The sequence below is a fragment of the Empidonax traillii genome, unplaced genomic scaffold, assembly GCF_003031625.1.
Source record: "Empidonax traillii isolate 1590-97213 ecotype Southwest subspecies unplaced genomic scaffold, ASM303162v1 scaffold130:size970688, whole genome shotgun sequence".
Classification (NCBI taxonomy): domain Eukaryota; kingdom Metazoa; phylum Chordata; class Aves; order Passeriformes; family Tyrannidae; genus Empidonax; species Empidonax traillii.
In genome coordinates this window covers 555,156-579,422 of record NW_020955323.1, presented here as the reverse complement: position 1 = coordinate 579,422, position 24,267 = coordinate 555,156, and the positions used below count along the sequence as shown (strand labels likewise).

Genomic DNA, 24,267 nt, shown 5'->3' with positions numbered 1-24,267 from the left:
TTTTCTGCTCTGTTTTGGCTGTGTTTGTGGCTGATGGGAGAGATCACTAGGAAAGGAGTGAATGCTTCACATGGATGCTTTTAAAATAAACTCCACTGCTTACCATGCTGTGCATAAACTCTGCGCTTTTGTAGGAAAGGTGGAGCTCTAAGAACAGCCATGGAATGTGCCTGACTGTTTTACCATGATACAGAAGGGGCTCTGCGGGGCCCAGGAAGGGGTAGATGCAGTTTCTGACTGCACTAACCAACAACACCGACTGCTGCCCCTGACTTGGGAAACATATTTTAGGAAGTCTCACAACTGCAGCACAGAACTGTAATTTTGCTTTGTGACTCATGCTGAGATATAGTCCTTGTGTGTCTTTTTGTCTGGGCACCTAATAAAGCCACACCTGTTTATGGATGCAGCAAAATGGCAGGGAGCTTATTTTTATACCATTGATTCTGATAAATGCCACTTATAATCAACACCTCCACGAGGAACTGGCTTGTGTGCAGAAATGCTCTTTAATTGAAGGGTGCACATCAGCAGCACAGTGTGGTCCCAGTGTGTTTGTCTCATGAAACCAGAACTATTACAGTTATAGAATATAAAATGCTTAGAATAGGTCATATTTATTTTATGATTTCTATGATCATATAGATATATTGATGATTTTTAAGATCATTCTTGTTTGTGAAAAGTGAAGTGTGGTTACTTTAGAATGAGAGAATTAATTCTGTGTAGGGACCACATGATAATTTTGGGAAGTATTGCTGTCCTACATAACATACAGGTCACCAGGCTTTTCTGATGAGACAGAAAAATTACTTGCAAGAAGCTGTTAGGTTAATTATTGTTTAGAAAAGGGGAATAAATTCTAAGAAGTGTGCAGCACTCTGTTGACAGAATGGTGGTTGCTGACAGATTAAAACAACAAAAATATTTTGGAAAGGATCCCTCTCCCCTTTTTTTTACATAACAGCAAATTGGGCCTGTGCATTTTGACAATGGCTTTTGAGCTGGCAAGATTCAAACGTGCATCACGTGAAACTGCATTTTAATGCATCAATTTGAATTGAAAATTAACAATTTTAAAAATCAATGATAAGATATCTGTGTGGGATGGTCACTTCTTTTTTTTTTCCACAACCTGTGACATGGAGCTGAGAGGGTGTTAACAGACTGTTTTGCCCAGAGTGCCTTCATTTCAAACTGAGCTGTACTCAATTAGATCAGAATCCCTGCCTGTTTTTACTGCCCAGTGCTAACAAATTCATATTCAGACCTCTATTTACTCAGTTATTGTTGTCAGCATTTTTGTTTAAACATTTTGGTTTGGTTTTGTTTGGCAGAACACAGTTTCCCCCCCAGCCACCCCATAGCAGTAGAGGTACGTGTAGTGCTTGCAGAACACGCTGTATGTTCATGCAGCACATCATGGCCAACACAGAGCTTATGGTCATCAATCATTTGATTGTTCTTTAAACACTGTTTTAACAGGCATTCGTTGTATAAATGGATCAGGTTATTGACCTTTGCCAGCAATTGCTTGCTACATGTCATCATGGCTTAATGACATTATCAAGGAACATATTCTGTATTGTAGATACTTTAAAGGGCTCATGCATTGTCTCTCACTAGGACACATGGCTGGCTTAAGTATCTTGAATTAGGAAGTTATTTGATGTCATTATTAAAATATGCAGAGTATTTCCAGCTACTTATGAAATAGGAGGGTGAAATACTTCTCTTTTCTACAAAAGCAAAGCCCAGAAAGAACAGTTATTTGTTGTATTGGAATACTTGTTTTGAAATCCTGCTTCTTTTTTTCCTTTACAATTTATTCTTCTACCTAGAATAGAGTGGTGCAGACCTCTGAATATCCTTTGAAAATTGTTTGACTGGTCTGCAGAGCTCCAGCTGCAACTCCTCCATTTCTAGGAATACTATAGATCTAATTGGCACTATTAAATCATTACAGCACATAATAGATGGAACTTCTGACTAAATCAACTATGTTTTTAATGACTATAAGAGTTTTTAAATTAGAATGGATACAGCATTCTTTATTTATTTCTATGGTGTGGGAAGGTTGTTAACTGTAATGGCTGATCAATTTAAATGAGGGAAAGTAGCCAGTATTCTATAAATTTTCTCTTCTAGTTAAAATTTAAGGTGGTACTGACTTTTCAGATCCCAAACTGGGAAACTGAACTGTTCAGCTGACTATTAGGGAGTTTTTCCAGGATATAGATCGCCAGTGGTGTCTATCTCCTCATGTCCCAGTCTTAAAGTTGATTTTCTCTTCAACAGAAAACATACACATATGACACCAATTAGACAGTCTTGTAATCCTGTGTTTTCCTCGACTGTTGTATTAAAATTCAGACTCCACATGAATCAGAGGGTCCTTAAAAGCTTTAAAATTGGCATTAATAAATCTTCATGCAATTGCTAGAAAATAATTAAGTCAGAGAGACTCTTGGACATTTGGTAGCCTGGATATGGCCAAAATGCAGATGTTACCCTCCTGTTCTGTAGTCATTCCTCTGTGGAATGGCTTTTTTGTAAAGATCTTGCTGTTGTAATAATTAGTCCAATACATAGTCTTAGTCTTTGGTTTTCTCCTACTGGTTGTTTGAGACCCTGTTCTTCAATATACCCGTTTCACTCCCTACACTGTGCTCATATTCCAGTCAGTTCCTTAACTATGGTCTTGTTTTCCTTTCCATTGCCAATAGCAAAATATCTTTTCATGTCTTTTAATTTTAATGGTGCTTATTATTAAGTTTGCCTGATGTTTATTAACAGCTTCCCAGTGAAAAGCTTGAATATAAAGCGCAGTGATGGTCTTGTGAAAAAGTTGGATTAAGGTCAGAAGTAGTGAATTCTTACCCTTCCTCCTGATTTTAAGTTAGTTACGTCCTTCTTTTGTCAGCTTCTGAGCTGAAAAAAGGTGATAATAAGACTTTTTACTCCCAGGCATGTTGTGGAGATGTATGCATTAATAACTACCCCACATTTTCATAGATTTTAAGATTTAGAAGGAGAACAATAATTGTTTGTCCAGGTGTTCTGCACTGGGGTGGTAGAAATTCAATAGTTAATTCTGGAATAGAGGAAGTATTCCTACCACAGACTGTAAACCAGGTGTAACTTCAAGGAAGGGGGGAGACACAACAAGCAGGTATAAAACTGGTGCAGGGGAGGAGAATCAGGACATAAAAGCACTATTTGAGAGTTTCTTCTAAGTAAATCTCCTCACAGCAGTCTCCATTCTTTTTTGCCAGGGTTACATTTGATTGCTGGCTTTGACAGCTCACTGTTGGCAGTAGGTTTCAAAAATGTCTAATCCAGCTGGATTGTTCTGTCTTCACATTTCCTTCCTACATCAAGAGTGTATACTATTACCAAAAAAGAAAAAAAAAAAAAAAAGAAAGAAAGAAACAAGGAAAGGAGAGAGAGAAAAAAAAAAGCAGGTTGTTTCCATTATGGGATTCAAGATAAAACAGAAAATATAAACTTAATAATTAAAGCCATGAAGGCTGTGGTGGTGTTTTGTTTTGTTTGGGGGGGCAGGAGGAGAGAAAGAAAAAGCTCTCAACACATCCTTAACATCTTCAAGATAGATTCAGAGCTGTGATTTCAGCCCCGAGACCTAACAAACATTGCATACAAAGTGCAGTAAATGCAGTATTCATAAATGTATATGCTCTTTGTGACTTCATGTCAGCAGGGTTCTGTAGACCCTCATTTGTATCAAATAAACTTCAAATGGTAAAGAATATGTGCCAGCCAGGGACGAGCATCACTTTGAATTGTTCCTTGTGTATCGTAGCTGAAATGAGAAACATGGCTGGCTTCCTGTTTGTCAGGAGTGAAAAACAGGCACATCTTCTGTAATTATTAGTAATAGTGTCAATTTAATAAATTATTCACTCATGACAACAGGATTCACATTCTATTTACTGATAGCTTGTGAGGGTTATTGTTTGCTTTGGAAAGGTAAAATCTGACAGCAATGCAGTGTACATTGTAAATCCCTGTGTCACACCTGCACTGAAATAGTGAAGGCAAGTGGGGCTAACTTATTTTTTACAGTACCTTCCTTCCTCCTCCCTTTTGGATGGTACTGACATGTGCTCACATTTTGTGCTGTTGCTTATCCATTCTGGGACTACACATTTAGAAATTCAACTAACACAAAGGTTCATGGTTGTGCCTGAGACTTCCATGGACTGTGAAGAAATTATTGTTACTAGTATATCAATGGACAAGAGAAGTCCAGATCAGAGACTGCAGGAGGGGGATGAGGTGATGAGTTGTTTATGCTCAGCTCCTTTCAGTCATGGCAACATGGGAGACAGCGCAGAAATGCTTGAGTAAAAATTTAACAAGTGAAAGATAGATCTGAGGTGAGAGAGGAATTAATATGCTGATAGCAAATGGGAAAGTCAGACCATGAAGGGATTGGCTACAGAAGGAAGGTAGCTATTGTTTAATGTGCCAAACTGGGGAGAAGCAGCAGCATGAAAGGAAAAGACCAGTATGATACTAAAAAAACAGTGTTTGTAGCAGCGTTTCTACAGTACTGTAGGTGGTATGTAGATTTTTTACCACAGCTAAAAAAAAAAAAAAAAATAGTATGTGATAATTTAAAGAAAGGGTGAAGCTTAGAATGGAGTTTTAGGAAGGGGAATGGCTGGGACCCATCAGTTTCCTATTGATGTCATGCAGAAAGAATCGGACAGCTTGCCCAAAAATGAGAACTGAAAAAAAAAGAACTGAGTAAAAAAAGATGTTGAGGGTGGGTGGAAAAGAAGATGATTGTGTTGCCTGTCATGAGAATAGATGGTGTGGAGACATGTTGGGGGACAAGGAACTGCTGTGTTGTGTTGAATTTGAGTTGAAGGCTAAGCAATGAGAGAGATGGGAGAGGAAATGGCAGTGTACCAGAGAGGGAAATCTGTCACTTATTAAATAGTAACTGAGTTGGTGCATGAGATTTTCCAGCCGTAAATCAACTGCAGATCTATAGGGAGGAAAGGAACCAAAGCCAGAGCTTTACACAGCCCTCACAGAGAGGGCAGGATCTTGGGTGCAGAGGGAGGAGGAGATTTCAAGAGGGAAAGCATGACTGGTCAAAGGCAGATGTGAGCTCTTTATCTGGGAAGTTTCCCTATCCCTGCATCCATCCTTGTGTCGGGCTGGAGCAGCTGGCTCTCACCAGGTCAGTAGAAGCAAACCTACACTCAAGTTTGGGCTGGGCTAGTTTTCAAAACACTATTTATCTCCTAAATTGTCTTCTGGTTAATGGGTTTCTAAGAGGAACCCCCAAAGGCACCCAAGGTTGTGGTGATATTTTGAAGTTGCATAAGAGGCACCAAAAAATTCTGATTATTTGCTATAAGATGTCCTGATAACAGAAGCTAAGCAGTATGTGGGCATTTGCTTGTTTCAGTGGAATTCTAGTAGAAACATTATTTACCCCTGTTTTACAGACAGAGTAAATAGGATAAAAGAAATAAGGTCACTTGCCAAAAAAATCAAATGAGATCTGTGATCAGCTCATAGTCCCTCGCTTGTAAGTACTCTGATTTATTTCTTTGTAATTCAAAAGCAATTAAAACAATGAAAAGAAATAAAATAGAAATTAAATAAAATAAACCCCAGCACATCTTCAGCAATTCCTTTGCTAGAACTTGTGAAAGAGTGTGAAAGAGGTTGAAGCTTTCCTCCTTGATAATACATTAAATAATTATTAATTTTTTATTTTACCTTAAGTAGGAATAATATTTGATTGTCACTTAAACTGGTTCTTTAGAATCCCATAGATTTCCCACAATAATCCAAGAACATTTAATAAGTCTTAAAATATTCATAACACACGGAGATCATTACTCTTGAGACCTTTGTACAAAGCAGTGAAGTGTGTTAGACATATGGCAGAAACCTCTTAATTTCTTATTTCTTGCTATGATTATATGAAAGAAAGGAAAATTCTCTGTTCTTTTCCCCATTGCAATCTGCATGCCATTGTTATATCTGTTGTGGGCTAAAGTCATCTCATACACATGAGATGAAGAGCATGGAGTTAATCAGGCTTGAATTTAGCTCAGTAAATATAAGCACAATAACAGTAAATTGTTTCAGTTTTCTGTACAGTATTTCAGATAACAAAAATTAGGAAATAATTTATTTCTATATCCAGCATGACGTTAACAGCCCAAACTGTGCTGCATTACAGATGCTGGTACCTCCCTTTTATATTATTGATAATTATCTAAAGTCGTTAATTGCTGTGGCATTATTAAGAAAAAAAACCCCAAACAACAATTGATATGTCCTGCATTGGAAATGTATCATAAATATCAGAAGCCCTTGTCACAGTACTGACTGTATGTAGAGAGGAGGAACAATTATGTTTTAATTATATTTCAATGTGATTGTCTAAAGTCAAGTGGAACCTCCATGGATTAAATCTAAAATAAAACTGTGGTTACAGCGTATGGTCATAATCCCCAGATCTGTTGTGTCGAAATGACAGAATAATGAGTAGAAGTTAAAATGTCCTCTGCTTTCAAGTCATCATGGTTGTCATTTGATTAAATAATAGTGCATTCTGTTTGATGTCTTGGCTTTATTATTCAGAAGCACTTCGGTATATGTGTCCTACCTTTGTATTATGTGCTCCTGGCAACCAGGTACCCATATAGGTTCTTGTTTACACACCTGCAACAGATACACTGTATGTTTAGCTTGCATGTGTGCTGCTTGAATGTGGAATTTTAATTATTCCTCTTAATTATGGTGCATTCACCAAAAAGAGGGAAATCATTGGTCAGGTACAAAAAGAAACTGCTTAGTATTTGAAGGAATTTGATAATTTTGTTGTAGTTCGTAGCTTGGCAGGTGGTAATAATGCTATGCCAGCACTGTCAAAATATGAAAATTAAAGTGACGATGGGTTTTAATGAAATCCATTTGACAAATATAATTAAGGTGTTTTAATATGAAGCCCTGTAATAAAGACTACCGGTGGACTCCCTGAGGTCCTGACTAATTGTGTAGATTGCTTTTAAGCTTTGAATAGTTTTATTGGATAATGAACTGTTAAGAAGTGTTAGATCTTTCTTAAGCAGAATTTGGTTTGAAAAAGAAGAGGAGAGACAGGCCTGAGGTGTGGCATTTTAAACATAATTAGAAGAGAGATTTAAGTTAACATCTTTGATCTTGCTGTCAGTTTTTGATTAGAGCTGTAAATGCTTTAATCAAGTGCAGTGTAGTCATTACATTTCTAACTGTTTTTAAACTGCGAAATTACTGAGACACTGACATCGGTTTAACACTTCTTGAGAATTTCCAGCAAAGTTATGTTTGTAAACTGGGTGTTTGCATTAAATTGTCATACTGCAATAATTTACCAATTCAGTAGATCATGAGATAATTATATTTTGGGCCTCAAATAATAAAAAAACCCTTTATGAGATTAAATATAGTCTCCCGTAGTTAAGGAGAGTGGGCCACTTCATATTTCATTTTAAAAATAATTTCTAATGTTTTTTTAGTTAAAATAGTATTCAAAGCGGTGGTTGTAATGAAAATTAATATATAAGAGGCTAAGTGCAGTATTTAAATGCCTTCCATAGAAATACAAGCCTTTTAATGTTACATACTGTATTTGACCAATGTGGATTCTTTCACAACCATATTAGAAACAGAGAAGCAGGCGCAAATATTTACCAGGGGTACAGAAGTGTCTTTCCCAGATCTGACCTTGCCTCCCCATGTGCTTGATCTATGAGCATGACAGAAAATCCGGGTTCTTGTCTCTCTGCTGCGTGGGCTAGGGGCTGCTCTCAGTACTATTTTGCTCATATTGGTCCTCTAGAAATTAAGAAATAAGGTACAGCAAAGAAAAACCTACTAAATTTCTTCATTCTGCAGCATATAGACCATTCACACAAATAAATGTTAACAGTGGCCTGCCAGCGAGTCCTACAGACCACATGATGCCTTTGGGAGCATGTCCTGCATGCTGACATGTCTGCAGACCAGGAGAGAGGGGAGATGTCATCCAAACTTGGGACATCTCCACAGAGACTGTTCTGTTGCCAGCACTTCTTCACGGCACCTCCAGTGCACCTATCTGTGCTGACTGCAATTCAAGTAGCACCCAACAGTGAGAGGCAGAGGCTCTGGTAACCCTGACACAAATCACTGGGGACTCAAAGACCGTGTCCAGTAGCTGGGATGGCACTCCTCGCAGCTGCTTTGGGAGGATCCATGCAAAAGCTGCTGCCCAAGCAGTAAACTGCTTGTTCTGGAGCACAGAATCTCCAGGTTTTCCCCAGATTAAACCATATAGTGGTAGTTTAATGTAGAGATGCCAAAAGTATCGATAATTGTTGCTGAGTTGCTCCTTCTTATATACCTCCTGGTAACACTGATTTGCCAGACCATCGGGTATTTTTCATTGTTCCCTCTGAACCCTCACTGCAGGTTTAGGGAGGTAGTGGTTTTCTCAGCATTACTCTGTGTGTAATCAAAGGCAACATTACAGATGGAAATAACTAGCACTTAGCTCATGTGTGTGAAAAAGCAGAATCCATTGCTGCACTGATCCTGCAGAGCAAGGAAAACCCCAAGAAAATAAAGGAAAAATGTCTTGAGAGGGAATGGTGTAAGTGGAGGAAGACTGGAGGCTGTAAGAAGTGTGCTGTGTAAGGAGCATAGAGATGTTTATCTTGATATTTTGTCCTTTAGGTGCAGGTTTTTAAATTATTGTATATTTCAAGTGAACACAGATTCTAATTGATGGGTATAATTATCATACTGTAGAAAACCAAGACTCAAAATGTAATAAAATACACAATCTACTAAACTTCATCACCAAACAAAATTACAACCAAGCAAGCATTTCCTAGAGAATCCTCCAGAGGCCAGAATAAAATTCTGTGTTAAAGCTGGAACTTGAACCACAGCCAGGCCAATAAGCTGCGGACTGTCCTTTCCCTCTGTCCCTTGTCCCTGCACGTCCGAGTAGCTGCTTCAGATCACCAGAGTCCTGATAGAAGAAACATCCTTCCCTGCAAGCAAAACTACTGTCACGGCTGAACTGTTCTGCATTGCACATCACTTGGTTTTCTAGTCATAAAGTACCCAATGAATAAACTAACATGGTCTTGAAGGGGGTTTTGCCTCTCCAAATTGCCATCTCTTTGGAGAGATACTACGTTTTCAAGGGAAACGAGCTTCATTAGTAATTTGGAATTAATTTTTCCTCCTTTAATAGATTAACTCTTAAAAGATCTTTTCTTAGTTTTGGTAGAAACCTTGAACAGCAGATTTCCTCTGCATTCTCATTATTTTTTAAACCTTGGTGCTTTCATCCCCTAACTTTGCAATACAGTTCTTTTATATGGCATTTAGATTTTGAGAGATTTAGTTTATGAAAAAAACTAGAAACATTGAAAGGATGAGCTAATTAATATTTCCTCAGCCCTAAGGTATACTGTTGTGTTAGAGTTTTGCCACATCTGTAATTTATGCCTGTTAAACCTCTGTTTTATCATTTACTACTGACTTCTAGGCTTCTATTTGCACTTGCTGGCTGTAACAAGCATTTCATTTTATACGGAGGAAATATGGTCTCAGTTTCAGTTACTTTTACTGTACCCAGAAAGGAGAATGGGATTTGCAAATGATAAATGGGGAAGTTGACTAGCTAACTAATAAAGATTTGTCTTAATCAAGTATGATTTGTCAGAACAGGAGCGCACTGGGGTCAGGGCACACGCAATGAATAATACAGCGTTCACTGGAGAAAAGGACCAGGCAAAAGGCCTCATAAATATGCCACAATTACCCATTGCTAATTCGTATTCAAAGAATGAGTTGCACTGAAGCCAGCTTCGAGGTTGCTGGGCCGTTCACCTGCTTTGTGGGCTTTCCAGTGTTTAAGAAAGTTTATATATATATAAATGTATACATATATATATATACACACATATATATATACATACATACACTGTTTACAGAATACTTTATTTTTTCACAGACTGCTACACCTTTTGGTCAGTGATTTTAAACATTATTTATTATCATCTTCTCTGGTGTTGTTTGTTTATTTTTCTAATGTCTGGATACTTTTTTGTTTCTAATTTTTGTTGTTTAAATATGAATATGAATGCAGCAGGAGGTACTTCCATTCACATTTAAAATGGATTTCTGAACAGGGCAAGAAAGGTTAAAACACTCTTTAGCTCCATGGAAGTATTAAAGATCAAAGAAGTATAGACTTCTTGCTTGTGTTGCCAACTTCCCTGACTTTTGAGTCAGTCTGTAGATTCAGGTTGGGGGAAACGTGGGCAAGCCCAAATGGCTATGTTTTTGTTTTTTTTTTTTTTTTTCTGTTGTTGAATTTGTTTTTTCCCTCTAAGGAACAATTTCTCAGATTGAAAGAGCTGAAGGATATAATCTTCTCGTAGGTTTTCTGATGTCCAGAAGCTGAGATACTGCAAAAAAACCCCTTGTTCTTATTCATAAGTTCAAGCTGCATAAATGGGTTATGAAGAATCAGTTTTAAAAAATTAATTATTCCAGTGCTTACAGATATAACTAACAGACTTTCTTCTTCGTCATTGTACCGCTTCAATGTCATAGACTGTGGTTTTGTGTAGTCAAATAAGATTGAAAAAAAACTTCTTGCTCCACTCTTCACTTTTAAAACATATTTCAAAACATTTTCTTCTCTTTTGAGAAACTAATGTGACTTTTTTTTCTTTCTGTTCACTGTTTGGCTCTGATATTCTGTCTCATCTATTTTGTGCTCACCTCTCTGTCTTGAAGAGCACTTACTGCTTTAAGAGCAAATCAGCTCTAGAGGCAGGGCCAACTTTACGAGCCTCAAGCTGCTAAATGCAGGAGTTTTAAGTTGCCAGCTCTCTTCCTGCACATTTTAAGTCTTTGAAATAACCAGTGCTGCGGGGTCCAGAGTAATTATTTGCACTGCTCTGAGTGTATAGCAAACTTGGTAGGTGGTGGAGCATTTTTGATTAAATGATGATTATGAATCCAGCTTTAAATGAACCAAAGATCACTGTTGAATCATCTCAGTGCTGTTTGGAGTCATAGGTTTAATTAAGCAATGGTTTGTGGCTCAAGTTTTAGAGGATATGTTTCTGCAACTTAATTTAGATGCAATCAGGATTGTTAATACTCTCCCCTGCTAAATAGCTTTCAGACAAGTTCACGATTAGCAGTACTGTAACGAAGCACCATCCATTCCTTGCACCAAGCTCACAGTGCGCAGGGACTTCTTCCATCCTGGCAGCACCTAAAAGTAGTAGGAAAAGAAGGTACTGCGGGTTGGTTCCCAACTTCACGAATGTGAGTGATTGAAAAGGGGGTAGCGAGTTGTTTACTTACCAGTGCACTAAGGAAGGATTTCTTTTTGCCTTAGAACTTATTTGAAGGAAAGGGGTAGGGGAGGAAGATGTGATGGGAGGAATTTGGAGCAGATGAGCACTGCCAAGCTGGGGCATGGCTGGAACAATGGCTGGACTTCAATGTAGACAAGTGCTCAGCAGAATCAAAGTCTGCCACCTCCTGTGAATGTTGCTGTGAGGATGTTAGTAAAGGAGCTCAGCTAGATGGGTGATGGGAGTAGACAGAAAAAATACATCAGTTAGTGAGAAATGAGTAGTTTTTTTACCAGCAGATTGATGTAAGTTAGGATTTCAGAAAAGGTATGAAACTTTAGAAATAGAAAAGGCAACTGGAGGTGCAGTTACTAGGTCTGTCATATATCATCTTTCTCCTTTCTTTTTACTATTTTCTTCTCATTTATCTGCCTTTTTTTTTTCTGGCGAAGGACAAAGTAGGTCTGGACCATGGGAGGTGCTGGTTATGAAATGCTCCCAGTTTCTTCTTAAAAGCATGTTGCACCTTCCTCAAACATCTTTTCTTCCTTATTTTGAACGAAGTACAAAGACTGGATTTTGATTAGGTGTTCTGGATGTTTTTCTTTCTGGTTTCCCCGACCTTGGTATCAACGGAGCCCTTTTGCTCTTGGCCAATGAAAATAATTTCCTGAACATCCATTATAGCTTATAGGGACCTTTTCATTTGAAAAAAAAATGTATGTATTTTTAGTTTGGTGGACATGTTGGACTTTAGCAGTTTGGGAGGTATCTTTAGATGTTGCTTGCTTTCACAATAAGATTGGGCAACTTCTTTTATCCTCTCTTGCAACTGAACTTCAGACAGCTCTGGAAGTGTTGAATGTCCTCAGTGTATGCTGTGGACTGTCAGTGCTCTTTCCACTAGTGTGGCATTTGCTTCTGCTGAAGAGACCAAATAGTCCCTATGGAAAATAGCTAATTTTTATTTTACTGTGTTAATGACCACTTAACAACAAGCAGGTTAACATCTTCATGACAAATTCCTGAGGCATGTGAGCGCCAACTCTCATGTTTCACTGTTCTGTTAATACCCTACAAATTGTCTCTCCGTTGGCTAATAGCTGTTATATTATCTTTCATTTATCTGTATTAATTTGTACTTGTTGTTTAATAAATTTAATGATCTAAATCCTTCTGTTTCTAATTGTATTGGCTGTTCAGTGTAAATACATATCAACTGTGAACTTGGGAATTTATCAGACTTTTACCTGTGTCCTTATGTTTCAAGATATGTCATCACTTTCTTTATTAACTTTCTGCTGTCAGGAGCATAAGGCATTTGACTCAGCCCTGAATTCTTCAACTCCCGCAACATATATTTTCCAAGTTTGTAAATCTGCTTGCTGTCACCTCTGAACAGCTAGCATTTAAAGTTTTCTAGCATTTTTTTTTCCCAGAAACTGCTGTTGATGATTTATCCTAGTCTTCTAAAATCAAAACTTTTAACCTGTCCAAAACAGAGTGGCTTTTAGAAAAACAAAACAAAACAAAACAAAAAAACCACAAACAAACAAACAAAAAAACTCCCAACCTGTGTCAGTGTGGTTCTCAGAAAATCTTCCATAAGCTTTTACTATGTCTTCAGAGCATGCGATGTCTCCGTGCAAAGACAACACACACTTACACTCCCCAAATGGCACTGCTAGACAGAGGTGAAGATCTCAGGGTGGAACTGTTCTCCATTCCTACCCTGATCAACACACAGTGGGTTTTTTGTAGTGTATTTCATGATTCTGTGGAACAGCCATCTTGATTTTTAACATGGTCTGCTTTTCCCAGTGTAAATTAGTTTCTCTTTTCCAATCTCTACTTACACAGCTCAGATGCATACATGGTACATATGATGAGGTTGAGCAAATAATACTTCCAGGTATCCTCTCTGGGATTTGGTTGGTTTTAAGCTTTTTTTTTATATTTTAAATCATATCAAGATATCTGCTGCCTCTTACGAAACATATTCATATATATATATATATATATATATATGAATATATATATATATGCACACATGCAGGATACACTTTGAGAGAAAAGGTGCTTTATAAATTATGTTGGATTATTTTATTTTTCATATAAAAAGAAAAATGGGGAGTCTGTCTTCAAAATGCATGTTTGTTTATCCAAAAGCCTGGAGAGGCTCATTCTGTGTCATTCCTATCTCTTGAGTAAATATATTAGTCATTCTTAAGGGAAAAAGTATTATTGACTTGAGTGATTAGAAAAAGCTCTTTCAGAATCAGTTTAGCTGATAAAGTAAATAAATACTTAACTGGCTGGAGGCAAAAAAAAGGAAAAGAAAAACCAGTCAAGCACAACTTATTTTGTGTCCTTGACTTGTGTTTAGGTATTAGAAACCAAGCTTTGTAGGCCATGTATTAAGTAATTACGATTTGTACGTGCAAATAAATACTGCATATAGGTTACAGGCAAATTCCAAATAAAGGGAGTATTTGGGAGCATAAAACATTGCTAGAAGTGATCATTGTCTTTTGGGTTTATCTCGATTGGAAAGTTGAAAACCATGTGCCAATTTGTGCACATATGAAGGGGAAAGGTGAGTTTGCATTTGTTAGTTTTGGGTGGGGAGTGTGTTTTCTTCAGTTGAGGAAAGTGTATTCATTTTTTTAATTAATTGCAGTGTTTTGGGATAAGAAATGTTATCTTTTTTCGTTTTGGGTAACAGTCTTATAGAACTAAGCACCTTTTGTGTTGGACTCACAACATGGCATTATTGAAGTGCTTGGTACCGAAGAGGCTGATTTTCCATACCTTGTTGAAGCCCCTTTAGGGTAGAATACATTTAGAGCTGTGAATTTTAGCAGTCACCCTTTAAGGCTTGTTAATGCTTGTTAATATTATGTACTTTTTCAGAATTATTTTTTTCTGGCCATCACAGCATTGTTTAAGACTGAGATAATTGCTCTACCCAATATTCCTGCCCTCTGTCAGTACATAGATAATAATGATGTAAATGCATTCACCCTTCTGCTTCCCATAGTTAAGCTGTAATTTTAGAACATCATTTTATGCATCTCTTTGGGAATTTCAGTTAGAAGAGACAGCACCACTCAGTCTTTCGCAGGACTTGGGACTGCACTGTACTAAACATTGTCCATATATAATGACTGAAAGGTTGGCATAATCCCCAAATAATTGATGTTGTTAAGATTCTGTGGAAATAACACCATTATTGGCAACAGGCAACACCCTTCAGTTTGTGTATTGGTCTTAATTCATGCATCTGCACTACAGTATATCTTACAAACCTGACCTTTTCACATAACTGTAGTAGCTTCATCAATGACTTGCATTATAAGTAGGCTGGAAAGATCTATACAGCACCGTTCCACTAAAAGCACAGATCTGCCACATAGACAAATGTTTTAACTGGCAGGAAAACATCAGCACTGTGGGGAAACTTGAAAAATGGTAGCAAGCAGATAGCAATGCTATCAAGGTTGTAATTAGCTGTGCTGTGGGCTAATGTTACGTTTTTCCTAGTCCCAGGCACCTTCAGTTGCAAACCAAGCGAGGAGACATGTCTTCATATCATTTAGAAGTCTGTATTTTCTTTATTTAATAATGTTTTTGCTTGACTGTCTTGACCTTCCAGCTAAAAATCAAGTTTCATTGTCATCAGTGAATTTTCTGAGTAGAACGAGGATATGAAGAGGATAAAGGTGTCAATTTTTGTTTGCAAACTTATTGTGAGATTATGTTACCTCCGTTATGTCTCTTTGTTCAACTTGTGTTGTTATTTTAGTCCAAAAAAGGCCAAAGATCATCAACGAAAGTGCATGTAGAGTAAAGCTGCTCCTGTAAAATTGATGATCCGTCCAATTATTTATCTATAGAGGCTGCTGGGAAGAAACACAACTATCTCAGTTCTCAGACCCCTCTGCTAGGTTGAACTTCATGGCTGAAGGTTTAATCCCTAAGTGTCATATCAACAATTCATTCTGTGATATTCTGGCTGACATGCTCTCCTTCCTTATTTATTGATGTCTTCAGTCATCGACAATGAGAGGAAAATACACTATTCGTCAAAGTGACGGTGTTTTACCCTCACTTACAGTTGATGCTGCTGTCACATTGATGGTTGGAAAATAAACTCAATCATTATAAAAAGCTAAGAGTGTGAACTTGCCAGTGACAGGAAGAAGATGAAAAAAAACCCCTATAGTAACTTGCTTAAAATTGTTGAAATAAAAATAAAACTGTTTTCTCTAAAGATATTTTTGAGCTTTGTTCATAAAATACCAAGCCATTTTAGCCATTTACTTTATACTTTATTTTCCTTTGAAGGAAAATCTGCTGCTCACATTCCTTTATGTCTGCAAACATACGTGTAATTTTTAGCAATAAATACACTTATTATCATTTCACCTCATGCTACTAGGTTAGTAATTTGTTGATTTTTTTTTCCCTTCTCTTTTTAAGAGATTTTGCTTTGTTTTTTCCTCCCCTGGATTACACTGAACACATGTATCTTGTTCGTGTATTACAGTGTGTTGAGTGCTTTGATGAGGAAAAGCTCAGTATAGTTTCATCCGCTGAGTGCTTTGACATGCAAACAAACATAGGCAAAGCTCTCGTGAATCGCTTTCTTAGGCTGCCATTTGTGTAGATGTACTGCACCGTGCAGCCTTTTTAACTCCATAACCATGTATCTTACCACATTTCACCTTTGGGAGGCATTGTATATACAGCTAAAAGTAAAGAGCAGCAAGCCAAGAGGGACAAGATAGTATAATGAGGATGTCAATTTGTGGTCAGAGGAAATATTTATCTTACTTGTACTGTACTTGGCAACTGATAGAGAAATATATATGTAATGAATTTCCTTAGACTTTAGCTGGCAGACTGTGTGCCTTGTGTTAAATGGATTTAAAAAAAAAAAAAAAAAAAAAATTGCTTGTCTCAAACTTTAAAAGTTTGAGATTATTCTACTTTGGATTGTTTCCTGAAAATGGAGTCCATCTATTAAAGAAAAAATAAATCATAGTCGTGTTTACTAACATAATGGTGAATTTTCAATGGTTCATTTTCTCGAGGCTCCATAAGTAATGACATTTTAGGATACCACTTACCCGAACAAAAGCAGGACATGGTTTTTGTTGTTTATAAAAATCAAAAACAAAAACAAACAAGCACAACCAACAACAACAACAACAAAACAAAATCATGTTTTTGTAGTTTTAGTGTTTTGGTGAGTGTCTCTGGTAAGCCTGTAAAGTTACCTAACTGAATGTGCACAGAAATGCTGGTTGTCTCACACGTGCTGTGTCCCCTGGGGCAAGCTACAGCTGCTTCAGCTCCTTCTGTCTTTTTCCCCATGTAAAATGGGAATGATTAAACTTATTTTTCTCCTTCAGGGAAATACAGGGAGGGTTTCTTAATGTTTCTATAGAGCTTTGAAGATTAAAATCTCTTCTCTATACTTGCTGCTAATATTTCAGTGTTAGAGAAGCATTTGACTGAAGCTGTTTGAAGAATAAAGTTTTGGCATCTTGTGTTGTCTTTGTACCATATCTTGAGGCCTCTCCACTATAATTTTGCAACCTTTGGTTCAGTGTAAGCTGTGGAAGCAAACAACCCCAATGTAAACAGACGGTGGTGACTATAAATTAATGTCTGTGTCTACTATTAAAAACACCAGGAGATTACATATCTCTGAACTTGCCAGAAATAGTCCATGATGGAACAAAGCAGATACCAGTAACTGGGCTTAGCCTGAAAAAGCTTTGATTTAAGCATTAATGGTAAATGCTGAGAGGCACAGAGAGTGGTTTTCTTCTTGTATGAGTTCTCGGTGTCTTTAGACATACAAAACTGGTGGTTTAGCAAAGGCTTTCTGCCTTCCTTTCTGAGACAAGGAGGGGCTTAAGAAGTATATGGTAAGTATGAGCAGCCTGCACTAAGAGCAGCTCTGAAAGTCTTCTTGCCTTTGCTTCACAGACCAAAGGTCCATTCCCAAGGCCTAGACAACCTCAAGAAATTGCAAGGAAACAGCTTCTGATTTGGTTTGCTTCTTCAGTTTTATGTTACTTGAAAAACCTAAAATTCCTCTTTGCACTTAGGAGGAGTGATTAGGCTACCAAATGTATTTAATGCTCTTGTTACAATTTAACTTGGCTTTTTGAGGCATTACAGTCACAAGCTGTATTTTTCATGCTTTACATTTTCATTTTTTAATGCAGAGCAGATTGGACAGGAGATGCTTGAGAACCTCAGCCATGACAGAGAGAAGATCCAGCGTGCTCGGGAAAGGGTAAGTTTGATAATAAGTGATTGCTGACCTCGTGTTTTAATTGTATTGAGCAAGTTCTTTGTGCATGCAAAAATAATTCAGATGAGATATAATCACCACCTGCAGTGAAGAACTTACAAAGTGTCTTCCATGGGGCCAACCCAGCAAAGTCTTTTTGGTGGGGAATCACACTGAAGTCACCAACTCTGCTGTGGGAGGCAAACTTTCTGTCACTAATATCACAGTTAGGTCAGTTTTCTGTCCTTTCAAGGGTTTGTTTTAGTGTCCATTTCAGTGACTTCTTGGACTTCATATGAAACAGTTCAGTATCATAACTGAGCTCCTGACTGATAGTTGATCAACCTGTGAATTGTAGCTGTGAATGCTAATATCTGCCTCCCTAGGCAGTTCTGTGTGAAAGGGCAGGTGCTGGTTTCTTATGCTGCTGCTTTGTCTCTGCAGTCAAAATAACATATCTGTGTCATTTTTGGCTCATGTGACCTTCGTGGGGATGAGTCTACTCTGCAGAATTCATGGAAATGCTCAGAAGCCCATCCAGTTCAATGAGTACAACTTCAGCCTAAGGACCCAGCCTCTCTGGTTCTGGTTTCTGCTCATGGAACCAGGGAAGGCTGAGCCTGCCCCTTTCTGTCCATGACTTGCTGTTCAGAGATTTTCCCAAGTGTCCAATTTTGCCAAAGCTAGGTCCTCCCACAGGTCCCTAACTGACCAATGGCACTTAAAGATTAACTCCTTTATCTGTCACGGGGAGTTTCTTTACCTGGGTAGGTTTGATTGGTGAAGCTTCACATGACAGCTTTAATGAGGCATTTTCTATCAGCTGTACCAGTTGCTTTCTGAAGTCCTGGGCATCACCTACTTTAAAATGTTAAATATAAATAAATCACTAAATGTAACTAAGGATTTTGAGTATTTACCAGATGTTGTTCAGGCTACTTGGTGTCTTATTTCGCCTCCGCTTCTCACTTCCACAGTGACTTCTGAGTCTTTTCTGTTTCTAGCTGGACAAGTAAAACCTATGCAATGGAGATGAATGCCAGGTATCCCTTTCTGCTGATCCTAGAGATCTTCAGGAACGAGAAAGAGGGATGTAGTTCTGATCACTCCATATATGCATGGTTCACAGCATAATTTCTCCTTTTCAATGCTTTCTACCTGAAGAGCAAATTTCTCTGATGGCATAACCTCTAAGCTGCAAAGAGCAAGATTAAAAATAAGGGTATTCGAGGAAAGTGCATCCCACCACACTGCAGTAAAAGACCCCTTAGCATAATGGAAGAGCTCCAATTCCAAGTTTTTGTCCTAAGCCACTTAAAATATTTTTTTTAGGGAATTCAGAAAAGTTGTCCAGTGGAGTCACATGAGTGGACCTGTCCCAGCTGTCTGTGTACTCAGATGAACAGTTAGGGATGATCCTGGATAACTTGGCAAGGTTTTTGTTTTCTGGAGGTTTTTTAAAAGATCGGGGTAGAGGATGCTCTATCAATGCATGATATCTTTGCAATAAACACATGACATTATTATGTTATAATTCAGGGAATAAAGTTTTTTTCTGAAATGCAATTTTCAGCTTGAACATAATGGTCAGCTTTAACAGTTCAGTGTTGTGAAAAGCTTTTGTTATGAGCAAAATGTAAATGAGTCTCAGTAGTTTGGTTAAATTTACATCCATGAATTTTCCTATCTGTAGAGTAAAACTTCTTTTTACTTTGAAGGCAAAGAGAAGGGATAAAAGCTCTGCTAGCATCCAGATAGGTTAACTGTACTATACAGGATGCAAAAGATGCAACATTTTTTAGGGAAGCCTCGAATTAAAATGTGTCTAAGGCAAAAAAAAAAAAAAAAAGATATAAATGTCAGCATCTTGTTCATCTTCCTGTTTTCGCATTGATAATATTATTTTTTAAACACCATATGGGTTTGCCATTACTAATATCAAAGCCTATTTCAAAATGTTTTCACTACAGCAGTTCTGTGAAACAAGGAAGTGCCCATCCTATGCCACTTAAGAGGTTTGCATGCCAGCAGTTCTTTGGTAAAGAAATAATGAAAGACCTCCAATCAGATAATTCAGTTTTCAATAAAAACAAACAGTTTGAAACTCTTTATGTTGTTTTTTTTTTCTGCCAGTGCAGGAAGAAAAGGTGTTTTTTTAGTGTTCTCTTGGGAGGTAGCTAGAGATCTTCCAACTATGTGTATACATGTTTGTTTCTTTTTTAGTGTTACTTTCATTTATTTTGTGGGTTTTTTTATTACCATAAAAACATGAGGTCGTCTTGCTTAGAGGAGTTTGTCAAACCTCTAAGATTCAGCTTCCCCTTCCTAACTATCAGCACTGATTCTAGCTGTCAGGTAGAATCCTGCAGCAAGAGAGGAAAGTTAGGATCAAACATTTAATGGTAAAAAGGAGAGAGCTACTTTTCTGTGAAAAGGGAGGAGAAGCCCCAAGTGTTAAATGCATCTTTATGAATAATAAAAGACCAATATAAAGCATACATTTGTACTTCAGATTCCCTTCTAGCATAGATAAGAACTTGGCTTTTTAATGAGCCTTTTAAAAATTATTGTGACGTTTTTTCTCCTGTTACTTGTGTCAAACCAGGCTAAACTGCTTTTCTGGAGCTTGAATTGTCTAGATGAATCAGGAAAAAATGAGGGAATGGCCTCCCTGGAATATAATGCTCATCTTTGTTCCATCATAGCACATAATTACAGAGATCTGAGAGTCAGTGCAAGCCTTCCCACTGAATATGATATTGCTAAGAGCAAGTCTTGATTGGTGTTATCCAGTCCCAGCTTCTACTTGGTATTTTTTTAATAGCTGTTAGAAGAACAAGGGGGAAATTAATGCAAAAAGGTTTTGTGTCATTGATTGCAACTACTGATTTCAGTAATAAACGTTACATCTGGTAGCAAATATTTACAGTATTGGGCTCCAGAATAGACACTGGTTTTAATATTGCTGCCGTTCATATATTCAAGATATAATAGTGGTTTGTTGTGATGAAGGTCATCTGTTATTGGAAGACTGCCACTCTTCTTGGCAGTGTTACTGTTTTGATAGATTTATAACGCAGGACATATTTTGTCTACTACAACAAAGTTTTTTTTAGTAAGAAGTCAATGAGTCAGGTAATCCTTTCAATCTGATTTGATAATGAAGAGGTAAATATTCAGCTTTCATAACGAGAAGAATAGTTTTTAGTATGTACACACAGCTGTGTTTTGGGGCATGCTAGAAACAGTGGTCCCTGCTATTTCATAACTGAAATGCTCAGAATCATTAGATTATCTTTTACAGTAGATTTTGATGTCCCATTGGTTTCAAGATGTCAAAAGATGTCTCTCCTATAGCTACCAGTGGCAAAAGAGGATATAGGAGAGTAACTGCATTCTTCCTGTAGTCTTCTTCATTTCTAGATTTCCTTTTGTGGGACACTAAGAAACACAAAAATAGAGGGGATATTTTAACCCCTTTTAAAGAGCAATAGAAGTAACTATGAAGTTCATTTGCTTCAGAACTCCCCATCCCCATCTTGACAATTTCACTTTTTTACTGAGTTGTGCTTTTACCTATTTTGCGAGATTTTTGAGAGCTGTAGGACAAGTCAACTAATTAAATTTAGCTGTAAGCTGTAGGTTTCCTTTGTCCTAATAAACTACAAAAATGGTCTTTTGAGTGAGTCAGATCCTTACATGAAAGAAATATATATTATACAGCTGTGCCTTCTGTAGATATATATACACTGTATACTATACAAATTATTTGAGCACCCACACCAGTGGTGGCTGCTGTAAGGTCAGTACAAGTTTTGTATTTAAGGGGCAGTATAGGCATATTTCTTTTACAGAGAAATGGTAAAAGGAAATATTTCGTATTTCTGGTTTTTCTTTAAACTACTGTCTTTGAAAAACAGTGAAAGAAAGATAAGTTTTCCTTTCACAAAGCATCAGGAAAACAGTACATGGCTGTCTCTTCATCCCTTGATGCCTTCACTAATATACATAACCAATACACATACACATATCAGTGGCATTTATGGATACCAATGTATACAGCTTCTACCTGCAGCCCTGTATTTGTAAAGCTTTTGCTCTTTATCCTGACTCACCTTTGTTGCCTCAATGTCTTATCTTCCCTGGGTTTCATCTTTATGTACGTGAAAACAAGACAAAACATTTTTAAATTTCAGAGCTTCAGTGGCTTTGAGAGCTTGTTGTGGGCTAAACCTGAAGTTGATTGACTCAAACAGCAGTTTGAGTCAATCAACCTCTGTACAGGTGGGAATATGTGTGCCTTTTACCTTTAATGAGACTCTTTTCTCCCCAGCTTAGAGAAACAGATGCAAACCTGGGGAAGAGTTCCAGGATTTTGACGGGAATGTTGCGAAGGTAAGGCCAAGGTAGGGACATTTCTCCTCTTTCTTTTCATCTTCTCTCCTTCCATGCCTTTATTTTTAGTTTGAATTCAACCTCAACACTGTGCTAACATACCAAAGTTGTTTTACACAGGCTGCTATGTAGAATATCTTTGGATGAGTGCTGGCAGTGAAGCCAGCGTGGTTAGATAGCAGGCTTTGTCACACCTACAGGAAGAGTTTCCTGTAGCCTGAGGGATAGCCCTTGCATAATGATTTCTCATCTTTGTTTCTTTGTATTTATTTGGGGGGTTTTGGATGAGTGTTGTAAAATTAGGTTTTTTGATAAGAACTGTTGTGTTTCTTATTCTTGAGCGATTTGGGGGTTTTGAGGGTTTTGTTTTCCTGTTGAAGTGAGAAAGTTTGTAAATGCTTTGGGGCAACATAAATTTGCATGCAGAGAAAAGGTTAAAATTATCAGTTCTGCCTAAATAAATGGGGCAGACACAGTGTCAACCCTTGTAGTTTTAACATGTTTTTCCCGTGCTTCCTGTGATATGAAAATTGTCCATGGGATCAAAATGAGGTGGTACAGAAAGGAAAACTGTGCAGCATCCCAAAATTCTATGTGGGACTGCAGGGAGGGAGTTATCCAATGATTACTTCTCACCTTGAATTTACATCAGTACATTCTCAGACAGATTCTTTTGAGTTAGTGGCATCTCTGGATGTATGTTCTTTACCCAGTGAAACAGCACCTGAGCTTCTCTGTGATGTCCATTTCTGTATATATTCAGCTTCCTGAAGAAGAAAAGTATCCCTCACATAAGCATTACTGGGTGCTAAGAAAGATCAGTTTTAGGGGAGTTTAGTGCTCTGAAGAGTTGAGTATGAAATTACCCTTACCATGGGCTTTTATGTTCCATATTTGCTTAATGCACTTGGCTTATTAGAAAAAAAAAAAAGTAAAAAGGAGGAGAAGTTTTAGCAGAGTTGTTGATTTGTCACTTGGCTTGGGAAATAAATAAAGCTGTATCCCTCCACTAGTCTCCTCAGAAAAATACCTTTGTTAGTGCCTTGTATACCACATTGACAAAGGTTAAAATGACTGAACCTCATGCCTTCATTCCACAGATTTCATACAATTCCAACTCCAAACTGTAACATATAAAATTCTCTGATTAAGAATAATATGTAAATGACACAAGCTAAATTCAAAATCCGTGGAGAAAGGAAGTGGCAATTGAAAGGGATGGTTCAGTGCCTGTAGACAATCAAAATAAACTATAAAAAAAATGAACGAAAGAAAAGACACAACTAAACCCAAGTCTCCTCAGGAAGGGCTCTGCGACATGAGCTGTAACAAATATTCTGCATATGTCTCCATTTTGTCAAATCTCATTAAAGGGGTTTCTTGCTTTATGTCAATTGAGCTGTCCAAAAATCATTCATCATTTTAGTGTAAAAAAAAATCATGCAGTTATTTAAATAATATCATATTAATGTTAAAGTTCAGCTGTCATTTAATAGTATGACTTAATCAGACATAGCATTTAGGAAAAATAGTTTTTTCGGGCTTTACTTGGCTTTCAGGTTGGCAGATTCAAATAAGGATTTATGGGTTTCTAAACCAATGTATTCTTTCCATGTTTATGCTTGAGGTACCCCAGCCTTTTTTGCAGCACCCTGTAGTCTGTTATTTTCAATAAAATAAAGTATCTCCTCATATTGTGTTTGAATACATTTGCAAGTAATTTGAAGAAGCTGAAACAAAAACATATGCTGTAACCTTTGACTTTGTTTTGTGTTTGGGAATCACAGTTAGGAGTCCTAGTTTATAAGTGTTCCATAAGCCAAATGAAAAATATGATCTTTCTGAAATATACTTGGGCTCTTCCTTTCAGACAAAAGGATTTTGTAGTTGAACACCACGATGGCACATTTCTGTGTGTCAGGAAGGCATTGGATTTCCTTTTTCTTCAACAAAAATGCTGAGCTGAGTCACCCATCTAGATAAAAGGCAGGTTAGGATTTAAGCTCAGTTCAGGTAAATGTGCCAAAAGTAGTGCCAGCATAGAAGCAGCTTGCAGTAGACAATTCTCAGGATATTATTTGAAACCTCATAATAGATAGACCTACAGTGAATTTAATTTGTTTGTGTCTGTTGGGTAGTTGGGCATTGTCCCAG

The 24,267-nt window shown here is 37.4% G+C and overlaps 1 protein-coding gene across 5 annotated transcripts in view; it reads left to right on the top strand.

Annotated features, from left to right (window-relative positions):
• The window catches only part of VTI1A (vesicle transport through interaction with t-SNAREs 1A), a 263,102-nt gene that overhangs the window by 141,179 nt on the left and 97,656 nt on the right, over positions 1-24,267 (top strand). For 2 of the 5 annotated variants that reach the window (XM_027883627.1, XM_027883626.1), the window contains 2 exons: positions 17,651-17,721; positions 22,052-22,113. In XM_027883627.1, the coding sequence (XP_027739428.1) occupies positions 17,651-17,721; positions 22,052-22,113 (133 nt within the window). Of the gene's footprint in view, positions 1-17,650; positions 17,722-22,051; positions 22,125-22,233; positions 23,939-24,267 lie in introns of those variants that run through there. The other 3 variants (XM_027883630.1, XM_027883629.1, XM_027883628.1) reach the window with 2 other exon arrangements.